General features: G+C 37.1%; 1 protein-coding gene across 2 annotated transcripts; it reads right to left on the reverse strand.

Annotated features, from left to right (window-relative positions):
- Positions 1-219: 219 nt before the first annotated feature.
- postnb (periostin, osteoblast specific factor b) lies at positions 220-13,859 on the reverse strand. 2 transcript variants are annotated; one of them, XM_056271950.1, is made up of 22 exons: positions 13,676-13,859; positions 12,746-12,844; positions 9,800-9,864; positions 9,440-9,597; positions 9,185-9,349; positions 8,949-9,095; positions 8,697-8,838; positions 6,874-7,086; positions 6,641-6,775; positions 5,683-5,831; positions 5,016-5,152; positions 4,807-4,937; positions 4,536-4,666; positions 3,685-3,787; positions 3,512-3,579; positions 3,190-3,235; positions 3,069-3,083; positions 2,768-2,962; positions 1,688-1,732; positions 1,295-1,336; positions 1,179-1,208; positions 220-1,061 (listed from the first exon to the last, which is right to left on the reverse strand). In XM_056271950.1, exons 1-22 carry the CDS (start codon positions 13,792-13,794, stop codon positions 1,039-1,041), a joined length of 2,358 nt encoding a protein of 785 aa, XP_056127925.1. In that variant the 5' UTR covers positions 13,795-13,859; the 3' UTR covers positions 220-1,038. The 2 variants fall into 2 exon arrangements, with proteins under 2 accessions (XP_056127925.1, XP_056127926.1); XM_056271951.1 differs by lacking the exon at positions 1,688-1,732.
- Positions 13,860-14,570: the final 711 nt, after the last annotated feature.

A 14,570-nucleotide genomic window follows, 5' to 3' on the forward strand; every position in this document is an offset into this window, starting at 1 on the left:
AGATATTTCCACATGAGAAATATTCTCTTTCTCGAGTAAAACTTGGCAAAGATGGCACTTCAATGCTTAAAATATTTATCTATTATTTTCCTCATTAATATTTAATATTTTATTGTTATACTTTTATATAAAACGTTTAAAAAATATTAAAAAATAAATAATGACAAATAATGAAATAATATTAACATTTTGTTACTTCAAAAACTGACACACAATTCCATGTCTAAAAGTTGAGTTTATTATGGAAATTGAAAAATAAATGGAAAGTAGCCAAAACCTGTTTGTCAAATTAACCTTGGACTGGTAACATAAATCAGCACATTTGTGCACGGTTTATGCAAATGGACACACTTACATACACATACAAAAACACCAAGGAAGAACAATCAAACCTCTATCACACAATGAAAAGAACATGGAAATAAAATCAAGATTTTCTAACAAAACACTGCAACATCATTTCTATTTTTATTTTAAATTTTACACCATCTAAACATGAGCACCATAAAATCATTGTCCATGCAACTGTAAACCGTACCCCAGAAAAATAAATTCATACTGCTGGTTTTAGTCATTTGTTCATTTTAACTGTTCCTTATACCATGTATATGAATGCTTCCATTTTTTGAGTTGTTTCATACAAACGGTAATACATGGTTGTACAAATGTTTCCAAATCATGTAACAAAAACATCAGAAAGCATCAGATGTTGTTTTGTGTAACATCACACATGATCATTTATTTATGACGAAGGTGAAACTGTGATTTTTCAGACCATACTTGACAACAAAAAGAGAGAGAGAGCTTATTTATATACACATTTTGGGAATGTTGTATCCCCATGATGTGGACCAAATGTACTTGAACAAAAATCACCATTATCTTTGGAACAAACAGGAATGATCAATATTGAGTATGTTTTTCTTTTGCCTTAAACTCAACTTCAACCTGGTAGGTTCTGGACCACTGCGCAAGTAAATGAAGGAAGTACTCTTCAGGTCTTGTTTTCAACTTGTGCAATCTCTGTCCAGTCTAGATCTAGACTCTCCTCCGGGGTATTCCTGAGATTATGAAAAGAGAGGTCAAAGCTTGTAGCACATTGCTTGTTCAATCGACGTGCGTGCAATATGCATGACAAAATCTCAAAGTGTCAAACTGATGTTTAGTGAATTATTTACCTGGCCTTCTTCCAGCCACCCTTCTTCCCTCTGGAAACAGATTAGCAAAAGACAAAGAGGTCAACCATGTTGGGACAGTTTAGCTTGACATACCTTTGCAAATGTTAGAATCTCACCTTGAATGTAACTAGTGATGCTGTCAGGGTCCTCGCTGAAATCTAGTGTGAAAGAAGAAGAAGAAATGATGAATAATACTGACATTTATCTGATTATACATGAAGAACTAGAGAGAAAAGGAAAAGGGAGTAGAGTTCAGTGGTTGACTGGGTCGGCTTTACTCCGCAGCTTGTAGCATAGCTAATTCTAAAAGAGTATAAAAGGAAAAACAATAAATGAAAAATTTTAGTTGTCTTTTACCAGTACCCTTAGCACAATAGAAAGATATCGTATTCTGTAACCTGGAATAGGACAAACTTTAAGGAAAAAAAGATTTGGAAGGAAGGCAAAATGAGGTTAACTGTTAGCTCTGATGCTAGCATGCTAATAAAGGGTTCAAAGTGTCACACTACCATAACGCTCCATATCGGAGGAGCTGGTGACTGAATATTCAGGACCTGTTGATACAAAACATTAAACATGTGTCAATACTTGTGAAATCCAGGTCCAGGAAAGGATGGGTTCATGGCTTTAGCAACACGCACTGTTGGGAAATATCACAGTTGGTTTTCATAGACATATTCCATGTCACATTATCACACATTTGTCCTTTGGAGAATGACCAAACATTTGGAGTATGAGTATGACTAAAAGGCAACACATTGAGATGCCATTCATAGTTATTAGGGCGTTTATTTAACTGTGGGTGCATTTGGCCCAGTGGACTTATAAAATCAAAGCATCACACGAGAATTCTGTTATTTGTTTAATCGTCAGAACATTTTCATCACATCTTATATTGTTGTATTGTATTGTGTAATAGCGGTGTGGGGTGAAAATTACATTTTAAACATTTTAAGAATACAATGTTTGGCTGGTCATTTCATAGCTAGCATTTTGCTAACACTTTTTGCAAACTTAAACAATGTAACAAAAATAAGCAAAATTTGACTGTAATACTGACAAGATTACAACAAATATATTTACTTTACTTACATTTATCTCACCAAGTAACTTTTGAAAGATCTTTATTAGTCAACAAATTGTTGGTTGTGGTAGAAATGGCACAACAGAGGATCAGTCAAAAATTGGTATAAATCCTTTTTCATTCAATGAAATTTCAATAAGTGGTCACACGTTAGATTTGGGTCCAATTCTCACTATTAACTATGACTTTTGCCACAATAAACCCCTAATTTTGGCTTATAAATAGTTACTAAGGTAGTCGTTATGTTTAGGTATTGGGTAGGATTAAGGGATGTAGAATATGGTCATACAGAATAAGGCATTAACATGTGCTTTAAAAGTGCTAATAAACAGCCAATATCCTAGTAATATGCATGCTAATAAGCAACCACTTAATAGTGAGAGTTGGACCCTAAACTAAAGTGTTACACAATAAATGTACGATTACTTAACATTGTTTACATGACAATAGCTTTAATGCAATGATATGTGCAATAACTATCATTGATGTGTTTAATGGTGTTTACCTTTAACGACTCTGGTGACTTTGGTCATAGCTGGATCACTTTCGATGACTCTCGTAACCTTAGTCATGGAAGGCTGTCCTTCGATTACCCTGGTGACTTTAGTGAAAGTAGGTTGACCCTCAATAACCCGTGTCACCTTGGTGATAGTAGGCTCTCCCTGGATGACTCTGGTGACTTTTGTAACATCACCAGGAACTGCATAAATAAGAAACACAGTACTCATTAAACAAACAATCTTCATGCAGCACAGAGTAATAATCTAGCTCTCTCGTGAGTAATGAGTTTCATTGGTGTCAATTACCTGTGATGACTCTTCCTAGAGGGAAAAGGGTGAAACATGATTGTCAGATTTCAAGAAAATCGAATCTTTGAGAAAACAGATAAAAAGACACTGAAATGAAAACCATTTTTGATATACATACTCATAAATGTCAGAGGGATCTCCTGAAATCTGTATCCAGAAACATACTACAAAGGAAAGAAAATACACGTTGGCACAGAAATTCACTTATGAAAATATCCTGTCTATTACACTTTTTAAGGCATGGCGGTAAAATTACACAAGTAAAAAAAAGAAAAGATGGCATTAGGATCCCACTGGACATCTGTTTTGTGAGATCATATTATGGCATGAAGGCTGAATTTGGTTGCACATAATCGAGTCCAGATCCTCAGGGCAAACGAGCCCCTAAATGGGTCTTTCTGTGAACGACTTCATGCTTGTTGCATGTTGCAATTCAATACCTTAATCTGGATGTATCGGATGATCCTTGTCAGGAGTGAACGGAGTTCCTGGCTACCAACAGGTATATCTTTTAAAATAAAACAGACATTTAGTAGTTGGAAAATGATTTCCACACAAAAAAAGAAAGAAAAGAAAAAAAAAACATCACAGTAACTGCAATTTCATCTCTCACCCTCAGGGTACAGAAGAGTCCTGACGAAGTGAACAACTCCATTTGTGGCCATTAAATCAGACTCAGGAACTTTCACAGTGTTGACCTGCATGCTCTGATTTGCCTGTAAATTGCAATATATTTTTCAATAAATAAATGTTATCATAAAACATACATAGTAAATATTATTATATTATGTAATTTTAACAAACAAGTACAATAACAACAAAGATCAAACAGACAAAAAGTGCTGAAATGTATAACAAATAAATTATATTAATGTATATATGTCTCTACCTGTATAAAAATGAATAAATAGAAATACACTAATATATATATATATATAAAAAATAATAATTTAAAAACATAAATGTAAAGAATGGTAATACAGGTTCTTGTTATGTTTAGGAGCAATAATGATCTGAATATTATTTTTTATTTCATTGGTTTAAGCTAATGTATTCAGATTTAGTAATATTAAATAATATATTGTCTGCTAATTTAGACTTTTTATGTTATTTGACATTGTTTACTCTTACAGTATAACCTTTACAACAACATTTTATTTAACCAAAGATTTATGTGACCTTCCCAATGTAAATGTATATTAAGGTTACTAAAAAAACCTGTAAAAAACATTCTGTACCTGTTTAATACTTCCGTATATCAAATAAATTCAGAGGTTGTATCAAGGTAAGTGGTTTACTACAAAGCATGGTTTAATTTTACTCACAGGAAATTCCCACCATAAAACTCTATATTACAGAGCGGAATCATATAATCTGATGAAGGTTCTTGCATGTGTTCCTATAACAGATGTTATGACTTGAAATTAATTTCAAGGCTGGACTGCAGGAGTGCTTGATACTTACATACAACACCTTCAAATTGCTGCCCTGGAGAGTTTTGAGGAGGTTAGTGACTCCAGTCTCCAAGCCTCCACCGATGAAGACGCCGTTACTGAAGTGATAGAGCAGAATGGCTCTGAGGGCGTTAACGTCACCTGATCACAGAGAAGAGACGCTGTCATATCCTGTATCCTCCGTCTTTCATCTTTAATCTCATTAATCCTGTATAAAACAAAGCTAAACAGTAATTCTAGATGTGGTGTGCCTTGAAAATGACATGTATGAAAGAACTCACTCTTCAAAAGAGACAAGTCTCTCTCACTGAGCCCTGCAAAAGACTCATCTGTAGGGGCAAAGAGTGTGAAATCTCCTTCCTGTTTGAGCATATCAGTCAGACCAGCTGCTTCCATCAGAGACAAAAAGATCCTGCAGCAATGAAGTGATAGTCACAAGGACAAGAAAGCGATCTTCACTTTGACTTGATAAAAATTCACTTTTTCTTACTTGAATGCTCCGTTTTTCACCAGAAGTTGGTACATGGTGGACTCTGGTGCCGTGATCAGGGTCTTCATGAGATGGAGGGCACCATTACTTCCCTCTTTGCTTCCACGGATGAAGCAGGCGTTCTCAATGCAGACTGCCTTCATAGGTAAGATATTACAAGACAGTTCACTTCCTCTGAGTCTACTAATGGAAACTATTTGAGCTATTACTTAAAAATTACAATGCCAATAAATGTCAATGTAAAAAAAAATTTTTAAATAAAAAATTCATACACCTGTGAAAATAAAAATCCTTTTTTTATCCCCCTGGCTTTAAAATGTATTGTAAATATGTGTTGTAAAAATATTTAGTTTAAAAGAGGTAAGAAAATACATTTCGAATACAGTTCAGTTATACGAGCACATAGGGAGAACAAGAACGAATACATGAAAATATTTTTTTACGTTTCATAAAACTATTGGTGTGTTTATCCATCCTTAAAAAGTTGTTTTATTTTAGTACATTGGAGAAATGTATATATAATATACACGTATATTTTCCTGACATATATATTACAATTTATAAATTAGTTGATTAATTAATATATAAATAATATGCATATTTTTTGCCAAATGGAAGATTCCAAATCATAAGAAAATCAAGAACAAAGACATATAAAACAACTGACTGTGCGGTAGACGAAGACTCTGAGAAATTTCCCTGCGAGTGTTTCCAGGCGCTGACCGTTGTACAGCTGACTCAGCACAACCTTGTTCTTGATTATGTGGTTTTCCAGAATGATCTTCAGGAAGCTCTGGTCCATGGACATCACCTCATCTGGATTGCAGAGGGAAAAAAATGATTTGCACCTGGTTTGGTTTACCATCATGACAAAAAAGTTTTGTGATAACATTTGCATAATCAATAACATGATATAACGCAACTCGGATTTAGAACGATTAAAAAGACCAATTAACATCTTCTACATTAAAACATAACCAAAGAGGCTGTACCATTAAAATATTATATATTTCAAACTGCAACATGTTAAGACTTGGCCAGCCTTTCGTGGTGAGCAGTTTGTAGAATGTGCATTCCCAGACAGGACTTTCTGTTATTGTAACCGCAGGCACTGTCCCTTTCCCCCATGCAGCCTAGTAAAAGGAACGATTTACCCCTGTAAATATAATGTGATGAATATGTTCACATGTCATTAGCCACAAATGAACTACAAACATGTGATGATGAGGTGAAAGATCCAGCGAGGTCCTCCTGTGAGGTCTGAAACGCTCTGTATGGGAGGTGGGATATCAGAAGTTTTCATCTTCTCTTTCTTTCAACATCTTTTCAGTGCTGGAAGCCCGATGAGGCCCATAGATTAACAGAAGCTGCCATTTTCCATAAACAGGCATTGACTAAATCATATGTTTTTACACCTGCTATCCCGCGAAGAATCAAAGTTATAGTTATGGGACAGCAGAAGTTAACAAAGGCAAGGCACATAAGCAATTGAAAGAACAGAGGTCTTGCTAAGGTAGAATTAAAACAGACAATGACAGAGAAGAAACAAGCAGCTGAGTAAAGGCAAAGAGACTATGGAAGTTAGTTAAACAGAGGGAGAGGGAGATTGACATGTATTTGCTCACCGTTGAAGGCTGCGTTGAGTGGAGCCAGGAGCGTGTACTCAGCCTGGGGTCTCATGGCTGCAGACAAGCCTAGCTCTGTCAACATGTCACCGTAGGTGCTCTGAGACTGTCCAACCAGCTCCATAACCTGTTTAGCTTTAAAAAAAGCAAAAATCACAGCATTTAAAGGCTATTTCAGTCATTTCTGCACTCTCAGGAAAAAAAGATAAAAGAGACAGATAGGATAAGCTTACCAGAGTCGGGCATGAGGACTTGATCGATGAGGTGGATGACTCCATTGCTGGTGACAATGTCCTTCTTGAGTACCATCTTTATGCCATTGACTGTAAGGCTATCGCCATCGCAGCCAATTTCAATATTGCTGCCCTCCAGGGTCTCATGAGACGTGCCGGCCATGATGGCCTCAGAGCACTGAACTGAGTTCAACAGATGGTAGTTGAGGAGAGCTGGAAGAGAAGAAACATCAGTCTCTGTCATCCAAGCACATCTGTTATTCCTCTTACACGCCTCTTGAGATGTGAGGAAATCATGGAAAAATGATATAATATATTTTTTTGGTGTTTAGAACATACCACATCAGGTAAAAATCACAAATGGAAATGAGTCTGTTTGAAAATGCTTCATACAAACATGCTAAATGACAATTTTGCACAGTGATTTAACACAGTATTTGCTTTAAATGAATGTACATGAAATCACTTGCCAAGCACAGTTTTCCTGAGAGAATGGTTGTAAATTTAAAATGCAATATCTGCTAGGCTTACACTAGCATATAGACACAGTAGCTCCAACATGGACTTTGATTGCATGACCTTTAATATTTGTCAAAGACTATTTAAATTCTGTGATTTAATATATAGATTATGTAGATATGCATGCAATCCATTATGTCATTTCATCTCCAATTAGTTCCCAAAAGGGATCCTGGGGAGCCTTGGGAGCCTTTGGGTCCACTCCGAGTGAATCTCTCAGCAGCAACAAACCATTTGACTGGAAATAGAGCGAGTCTCAAGTCAAAAGTCTAGGGACTAATAAGAGGGCTGAGATCCCATCGCCACCATTTTTCACTCGATCGTAAAGCTAACAGCTGTTTCCTGTCTAATAGGTCTCTGGCAAGACAAGGATTATGCTCTTTTCAGAAGGTCTTAGATCTTTCTCCTTTGGCCCTTACAATGAACATTATCGCTTTAATGGTTACAAAATGTATTCCGCATCACTCTGGAAAACATGAACCACTGGAGCCAAATAGGTGCATATGTTCAAGCTGGCTATCATCTCACTGTATTGTTCATTGTGTTAAATGTGTTGGAATTATATGCATTCAATGGTTAACTGTACAATGCATCAGTATCTAGGTAAAGCTAGGAGTTTTTCTTTTTCATTTCCATGGCTTCCCTCAATGAAAATTGCTTAAGTAGCAGATCAAATGTCTTTCCGCTTGGCACAAAAGATTTGGCCATAATATTAGTTTTATTTTAGTTTTCACTCAAGCAGTTAACGTAAGCCTTAGGGCATTTCTGACAAACCTTATATTCATGAGAGTGGGGTATTATGTCATTCTATTACATGATCACTGGGAAAGTTAATGCAACTCCAAAGCAAACATCAACCACAGTATTCTGAAAATACTGTAAGACGTACCCATAAACTTCAGTTCTGCTGCCGAGAACCTTCAGATATGATTTCTTCTCCAAGTGGCTCAACTGTAACCCTGTCTAATTCTCAAAATAGTCCTATAAGTATTGTTATGGCACTGTTTGCCAACTGTCTGAGAATTCCAGTTCTACAGCTCAGGGTGCAGCAGGCCCATCTGGTTTGAAAGGGGGCAAAATAATCCTTGGCCCCACTCAGTTGACTCATATCAACAAACACGGCACGAGGGAACTGCCAGATCCTTGATTTCCTGCATCTTTGTCTCATTAAATAAGAATAAAGCCTTTCTTTGTGCCAAGTCTGCCATCAATATGGGATTTAACGTGTCCCTTCGACAACTTAAAGCACTCCATTTGAGAATAGTGCAATGGGAAATCATGTGGGCTTTACGTCTTGGGTTTACCTTGGAGGGAAACCTTGTCTTTCATAAGCCTGTCCATAACCTCTCTATCCAGATTTTCAAAGGCATCGTTGGTGGGGGCGAACAGGGTGAAGTGTCCCGGCTGACCCAGCTTCTCAATCAAACCGGATTCAGTAGCCACAGTCTGGAAAAGAAACGGAGCATAAACAACTTTTGGTTAATTGGGTTGTGTGTGGTTTGGTTAACACAGTTTGGTTCATGAACTACACAGCTCCAAGTTTCCTTAACACTTACACTCAAAGTGCTTAGTTCATCGTCGACTTCGATTATATCCTGAATGGTGTTGCCAACAGCTGTGATGACGCGGTCAATGACGTGGACCACTCCGTTGGTGGCCACCTGGTTGCCGTGAATGATCCTGGCACAGTTCACTGTGACAACCTGAACAAGAACCATGTGTAAATTAAGTCCCTCACAAAGAAGAAAGTAACCTGAAACATAACCCTCCATTTCTCAAGATATCAAATTACCCCATTGGAGTAATGATTGATGAGCAGGCTCAAGTCGTTGTACATGGAGGTTGCGGTCATTCCGTTCTTGAGGTCTTTGGTGAGAAGGCGTTTGTTGACCATGTGGTAGTGCAGAGCATTGTACAGCTCGATATTAACATTGCTCACCAGAGCATTCCTCACCTCCTATAGAACAGAGAGGAAGCCAATGCAAAACAGTCAAGGAATTACTCAATTTCCAAGTTTGTGCTGAATATAGAAGGAACGTGATGATACCGTATCCAAAAGATCCCATGCATCATTACTGGGTGCGAAGAAGGTGTACGACCCGGAACCTTCAATCTCTTCTCGTAGCTTGGATATAGCAGAGTATTCCTGGGTATTTTTGGCTTTGACCAGGCCGAGGGTGCCATAAACGTTGTCAATGGGAGCAACTGCAAGGAAAGTGACTCAGATTAGCCGCAAGATTGCAGCCTAATAAAAATTGTTTCCTACATTATAGCATTCAAACTATATATCAATCACACTTAGCATACTTATCATTGTAAATTTGTATTTTATTGACAATATAACCAGACTTTTATGACATTCCAATGTCAGACTGGTCAGTAAGTAACTATTACGAAATCAACCAACCTGCAGGACAGCCTCTCAAGCCGTCCAACTTCATGTAACCTGGGCAACACTCATACAACACGGTCCTGGACAAAGGGAGGGAATACATAAATCCAGAAGAACATGTGTTAAGTGAATATTGAAGCCCAGACATTTGGTGCCACTTGAAAAAATAAAATACCGGTAATGTACATGCTCAAATTCATTTTTTTCTTCTTCCTGGATGCCATTCTCACGTCGTTACAAGCAATCCTGGTTTTAATGATAACACAGTTCATGGTATTGGACAGACAGTCTTTCCATATGGCAACCATTAACTGTCTTTGTAAATAAACATGCTATGTGGTCCCGAGGTTTGTGCCTTATTCCACTATCATTATGTTGTCATAGCATTGCATTAATACTTAAAGTGCCCTGAAGCCAAGCGCTGAGACCAACTTGGTGGTTTAGTAAAGCTGAGGGGTATTTTTTGGATCCAGGAAGCCTTTAAAGTAAATTTATAACCCAGTGAAAACCCTTGGTTTGGAAGTTACAATGTACAATGGGAAGGAAATGTCGAATCAGCAGTTTTCCATAATGGAGGTTGCATTCTGGTTTTTCTGTTTTCAATGAAAACGGCCTTTAAACCTTCAAACCAAGCTTGTAAATATGTTTCCATGACCACACAAATGGAATCTCATGGATGAGAAGTCATTTTGCTCTGTAGCATTAAGAAACAAAAAATATAACTATTAAACCGTCTGAATATATATCTATACATATGTGCTTTTAAATACAACTATTTTACTAAGCATCATGTAAAAGAAGGAATTCATTGTTGTACTTCAGAACTTGAATTATAATTTCAAATGCCACCATAAACATCTTCTGACAGACCAAGGTATTTTTGTGCATCAAAATTTTTTTCCCCATTCCCTTTACTGTGCGTTTAACCAGTTGCAAGTTCATTTGCATTATAACAGGCTCTTAATATGAATAATGGGTTCAATAAAACTCACCTAAGCTAATTATACCAACTATACAGCAGCCATATTGTAGAGTTAATAAATAGCTGTTAATGGGAAATAGGTTTTTTATAAGGTCCTCTGAGAAAACACCCCTGGAGTGTTACAATCCCTTGAGAAGTTCTCAAAGCTGCTGATAATAAACAAACTCCAGCAGTGGTGGAGATTCAGAGAGAAACACTAGTCAAGGTTAGTGCACATGGAAATCTCCACACCAGCAAAATGGTTCCATGTTGCTGAATTCCGCAGAAAGATAAAACAGCCTGCAAATCACCAAATGAGAACTGACAGTCAGTGGTGAGTTCTGTGGAAGAGTGGAAACTGACAAGTCCCTTAGATTGGGCAATCACGAGACTAAGAAACTAATGGGGATTTCAAAGCTGTCCTCTATGTGACCGCCGTATGAGGATCCAGAAGGAATAGTTTTGGCTCATGGCTGGGCTCCACGTCTTCTATAGAAGTGAAGTGCAGGGAAAGGATAGCTGATGAGATCATTAGAGCCTCACTAGAACATGAGCTTCTAAAGCATCTCTCCCCAAAACGGGAGGAAAACATGACTCCTGTTGACCAGACATGCTGAGGGAATGCATCCACATGAATCATCGGGGAGAAGGTCAAATTTTCCAATTGAAATTAAGTTCTCCCTTGTGAGTCACCAGTTCAAAGGATCCACAACATTATGAATATGTTCAAACCATTAGGATGGAGCTAAAACCATCAGATGGTGGAGATTTCTAAAAAAAATATATAGAGATAAGCTTTGTACTAGAACATCAAACCAATGACTTGAATGAAAACACTACAAAATGGAAAATTCTCCAACTTCTCCAACCATCAGTGATATAACTTTTTTTTTCACCAATCTTTGAAGGAGATCTAAGACTGTCATTCTCATCTCAGTTATGGAAGCTAAGCACACTAAACCAGATATTTACAAAGATTGCCAGACCGCTATGTAATGGTCTGCTGAGAGCAGAGAAAATCCCCAGAGCAGAACAGTTCCTGGCTTTTCGATATACAAAACTGCAAGATAAGCAGAAAATCTAGAGAATATCTCAGGCAAGTCTGGCTTTGCAACTAAAGGAAGTTTGAAACCACTGGAGGTTAGTTCACATCGGTGCTGTTTGGTCACATATGAGAGGCCCAGGAAAACTCTTTATGTTGTTGTTCCACTCTTTTCCAACCACAGAAAAAGGAAAAGAAACCGGAGGCATAACATACTCTACATGAATCAACGGTTGTGGTTGACCATGTTGGCCTCCAGAAACCACAACGTCATTACTGGAGCCTTCACAGTAGGACATTGCTGCTCATCTTATGGTATATTGTTGATCTAGATGTTGAAATCTTTTTTTGCTGTTGTTGTTTTACATTTCACACATCATTAAGTTCACTTAGTTTTGCCAAAGAGCTTCTTAAAAAACAAAAGAGCCTGCTGACATTTCCACTTTGTAGACAGCTGTGTATTTTCGCCCTAGGACAGAAATTTAAAGAAAGGTGTTTCAACACAAGCCAAGCACTCCAGGCGAGCTCTACTGCTTTCTTTAATCATTGATGGCATGTCCTGACAACGTCAGTGGGTCTCACCATTTTATACCAATTAAGGTTCTGCAGCTCTCCGGTGGTTTGTGCCGTAGAAACACATGGAATTTGGTTTGTAGCTGTAGAGCAATTCTTTGTCTTTGTTTTGGCAGCCATGTTGAACTATAAATCTACTGTTGCTGTCTATTTATGTATTTTAAAAAGTCATTTGGATAGGAAGCATTGTAAATTCAACTATTAGGCTGCATTTGGAGCTCAGCTTCAGTAGGAATTCATCTGTGAATGTAACTTGGAAGTCTTCACACACTCTTACCAGTTGGGACAGCAACCTTTCACCTTTGGAGCAGTTGGAACTTTCCAGTTTCTGTCAAAGAGACAGGATTTGTAATAGCCTCCAGAAATCATAAACCATCACACTTACGCTTTTTTTCCACAGATGGCCCCTTGGTACCAATTACGGCAAGTGCTGAAGTATTTCTTCTTTGTCCCCACGACTTGCTGGAGAGCGCACACATTTGGTCTGCAGAGAGGTAAAGGTAAGACAGGATGGAATGAGTAAAGCTGGGAGGTCACACTTTAGATTAGGGTCCAATTCTCACTAAATGGTAAATGGACTGCATTTATATAGCGCTTAGTGTCTTGCTCATGGACACCTCGACACTTGGTCAAGGTGGAACCGGGGATTGAACCACCAACCTTCTGGTTTGTAGACAACCTACATGAACCACTGAGCCACTGCCGCCCCTATTAACTAACTATTGAGAACTTTAATAATAAACTCAATAAATCCTAATTACTGCTTATTAATAGTTACCAAGGTAGTTGTTCAGTTTATGTATTGGGTAGGATTAAAGGATGTAGAATATGGTCACGGAGAATAGGCATTAATATGTGCTTTATAAGTGCTAATAAACAGCCAATATCCTAGTAATATGCATGCTAATAAGCAACTAGTTCATAGTGAGAATTGGACCCACAAGTGCAACAGATTTCAAATAGATAATTTCAAATAATTTTTATATTTTGTAAGTCAATAATATTATTTAGTATGACAATCAACCTGACAAGATTTGGTTACACAAAATAATAATAATAATATAAATATTTTCACACAGTTTGCATATGTGTTTCACAAAGACAAATAAATCTTCAGTTATACAAATATACAGTAATAATAACAACAGCAATGTAAGAGTATGTAAAATAATAACCATATGTAAAATATTTAAAATACATTTGAATAAAAAAAAAAAAAAATGAATTATGAAAGTTATTCTTAATTGAAATATATTTAAATGATATATGCTATTTATAATATAACAATTGAATACATCAAATGAATAACTCTTACCCTTCTTTCTTTGCTCGAATACGACTATGGGCAACTATCTTGTCATAGGCTGAGGAGTCTGCCTGGTCAAAGGCAGACAGCACAAAGAGTGCAAAAGTAGCCGTGAAGAGTCGCTTCATCCCTGCTTTCCCCACTGTGAGACTTCAGAGCAAGAATGGGCTCCAGCTGAGGGGGAGAGGGCTTTTATAGCTCAGCTTTCTGCAGCAGGAAAGACTGGCAAACTGTCAGTGCACCAGCCTCTCCTGTTCACCAGTGTGTCTCTATGATCTCACCTCCAACACCGAATAAGCAAAACACAAAGAATGGAGGATTAATTCAACAACGAGCTGAAGTGTGAGGAGGAAATGTTGTCGAATTCCTAACAAAAGAATAATTATATACAGTACATGCAGAGCTCTTTTACTCCATATTAGGACTGGTGTGGAACTTTAAACATTTTCTTTTTAATTTGATAATCGTTGTTCTGTGCTGGTGATATTTGGCATATGAAAAAATCAGCAGAAATATGCAGCATACATATGTTGCGGTTTTCATAAATGACTTAGAGTCCAAAAATCTGAGAAATGCTTCTATTTTGCTTTTTTTCATTCCAAATTTTTCATTCCAAATTATTTAATCAGAATAACTATTTGAGTGAAAACTCAAGAAGAAATTTAAGAATGTCTTTGGTATGACAGCAGAACTCAAACTAGTTTGTGTAAAAACTAATGATCATGTATAACCAACAATTGAGAATGATCCAAATAGCATATTTTGTTTCAATGGAAGCAAGGACATCTTCTGACCTTTTGTATGAAGATCACATGCTCAATGTCACAAATTTAAATCTTAAATACGTCTTCATTTGACGTTTTATACGCACTTTTCTTTGTTGCAAATTTTTCTAAATCTTTTC

Source organism: Rhinichthys klamathensis, unplaced genomic scaffold (genome assembly GCF_029890125.1).
Source record: "Rhinichthys klamathensis goyatoka isolate OS25496 unplaced genomic scaffold, OSU_Roscu_1.1 h1tg000329l_1, whole genome shotgun sequence".
Classification (NCBI taxonomy): domain Eukaryota; kingdom Metazoa; phylum Chordata; class Actinopteri; order Cypriniformes; family Leuciscidae; genus Rhinichthys; species Rhinichthys klamathensis.

Coding starts and splice junctions, on each gene's coding strand:
- postnb (XM_056271950.1), bottom strand. CDS start 13,794: ATGAAGCGACTCTTCACGGCTACTTTTGCACTCTTTGTGCTGTCTGCC. Junction 7,087..8,696: donor AGACAAGGTTTCCCTCCAAG/GTAAACCCAAGA, acceptor CTTCTCTTCCAG/CTCTCCTCAACTACCATCTG. Junction 3,236..3,511: donor TCCGATACATCCAGATTAAG/GTATTGAATTGC, acceptor TTTCCTTTGTAG/TATGTTTCTGGATACAGATT.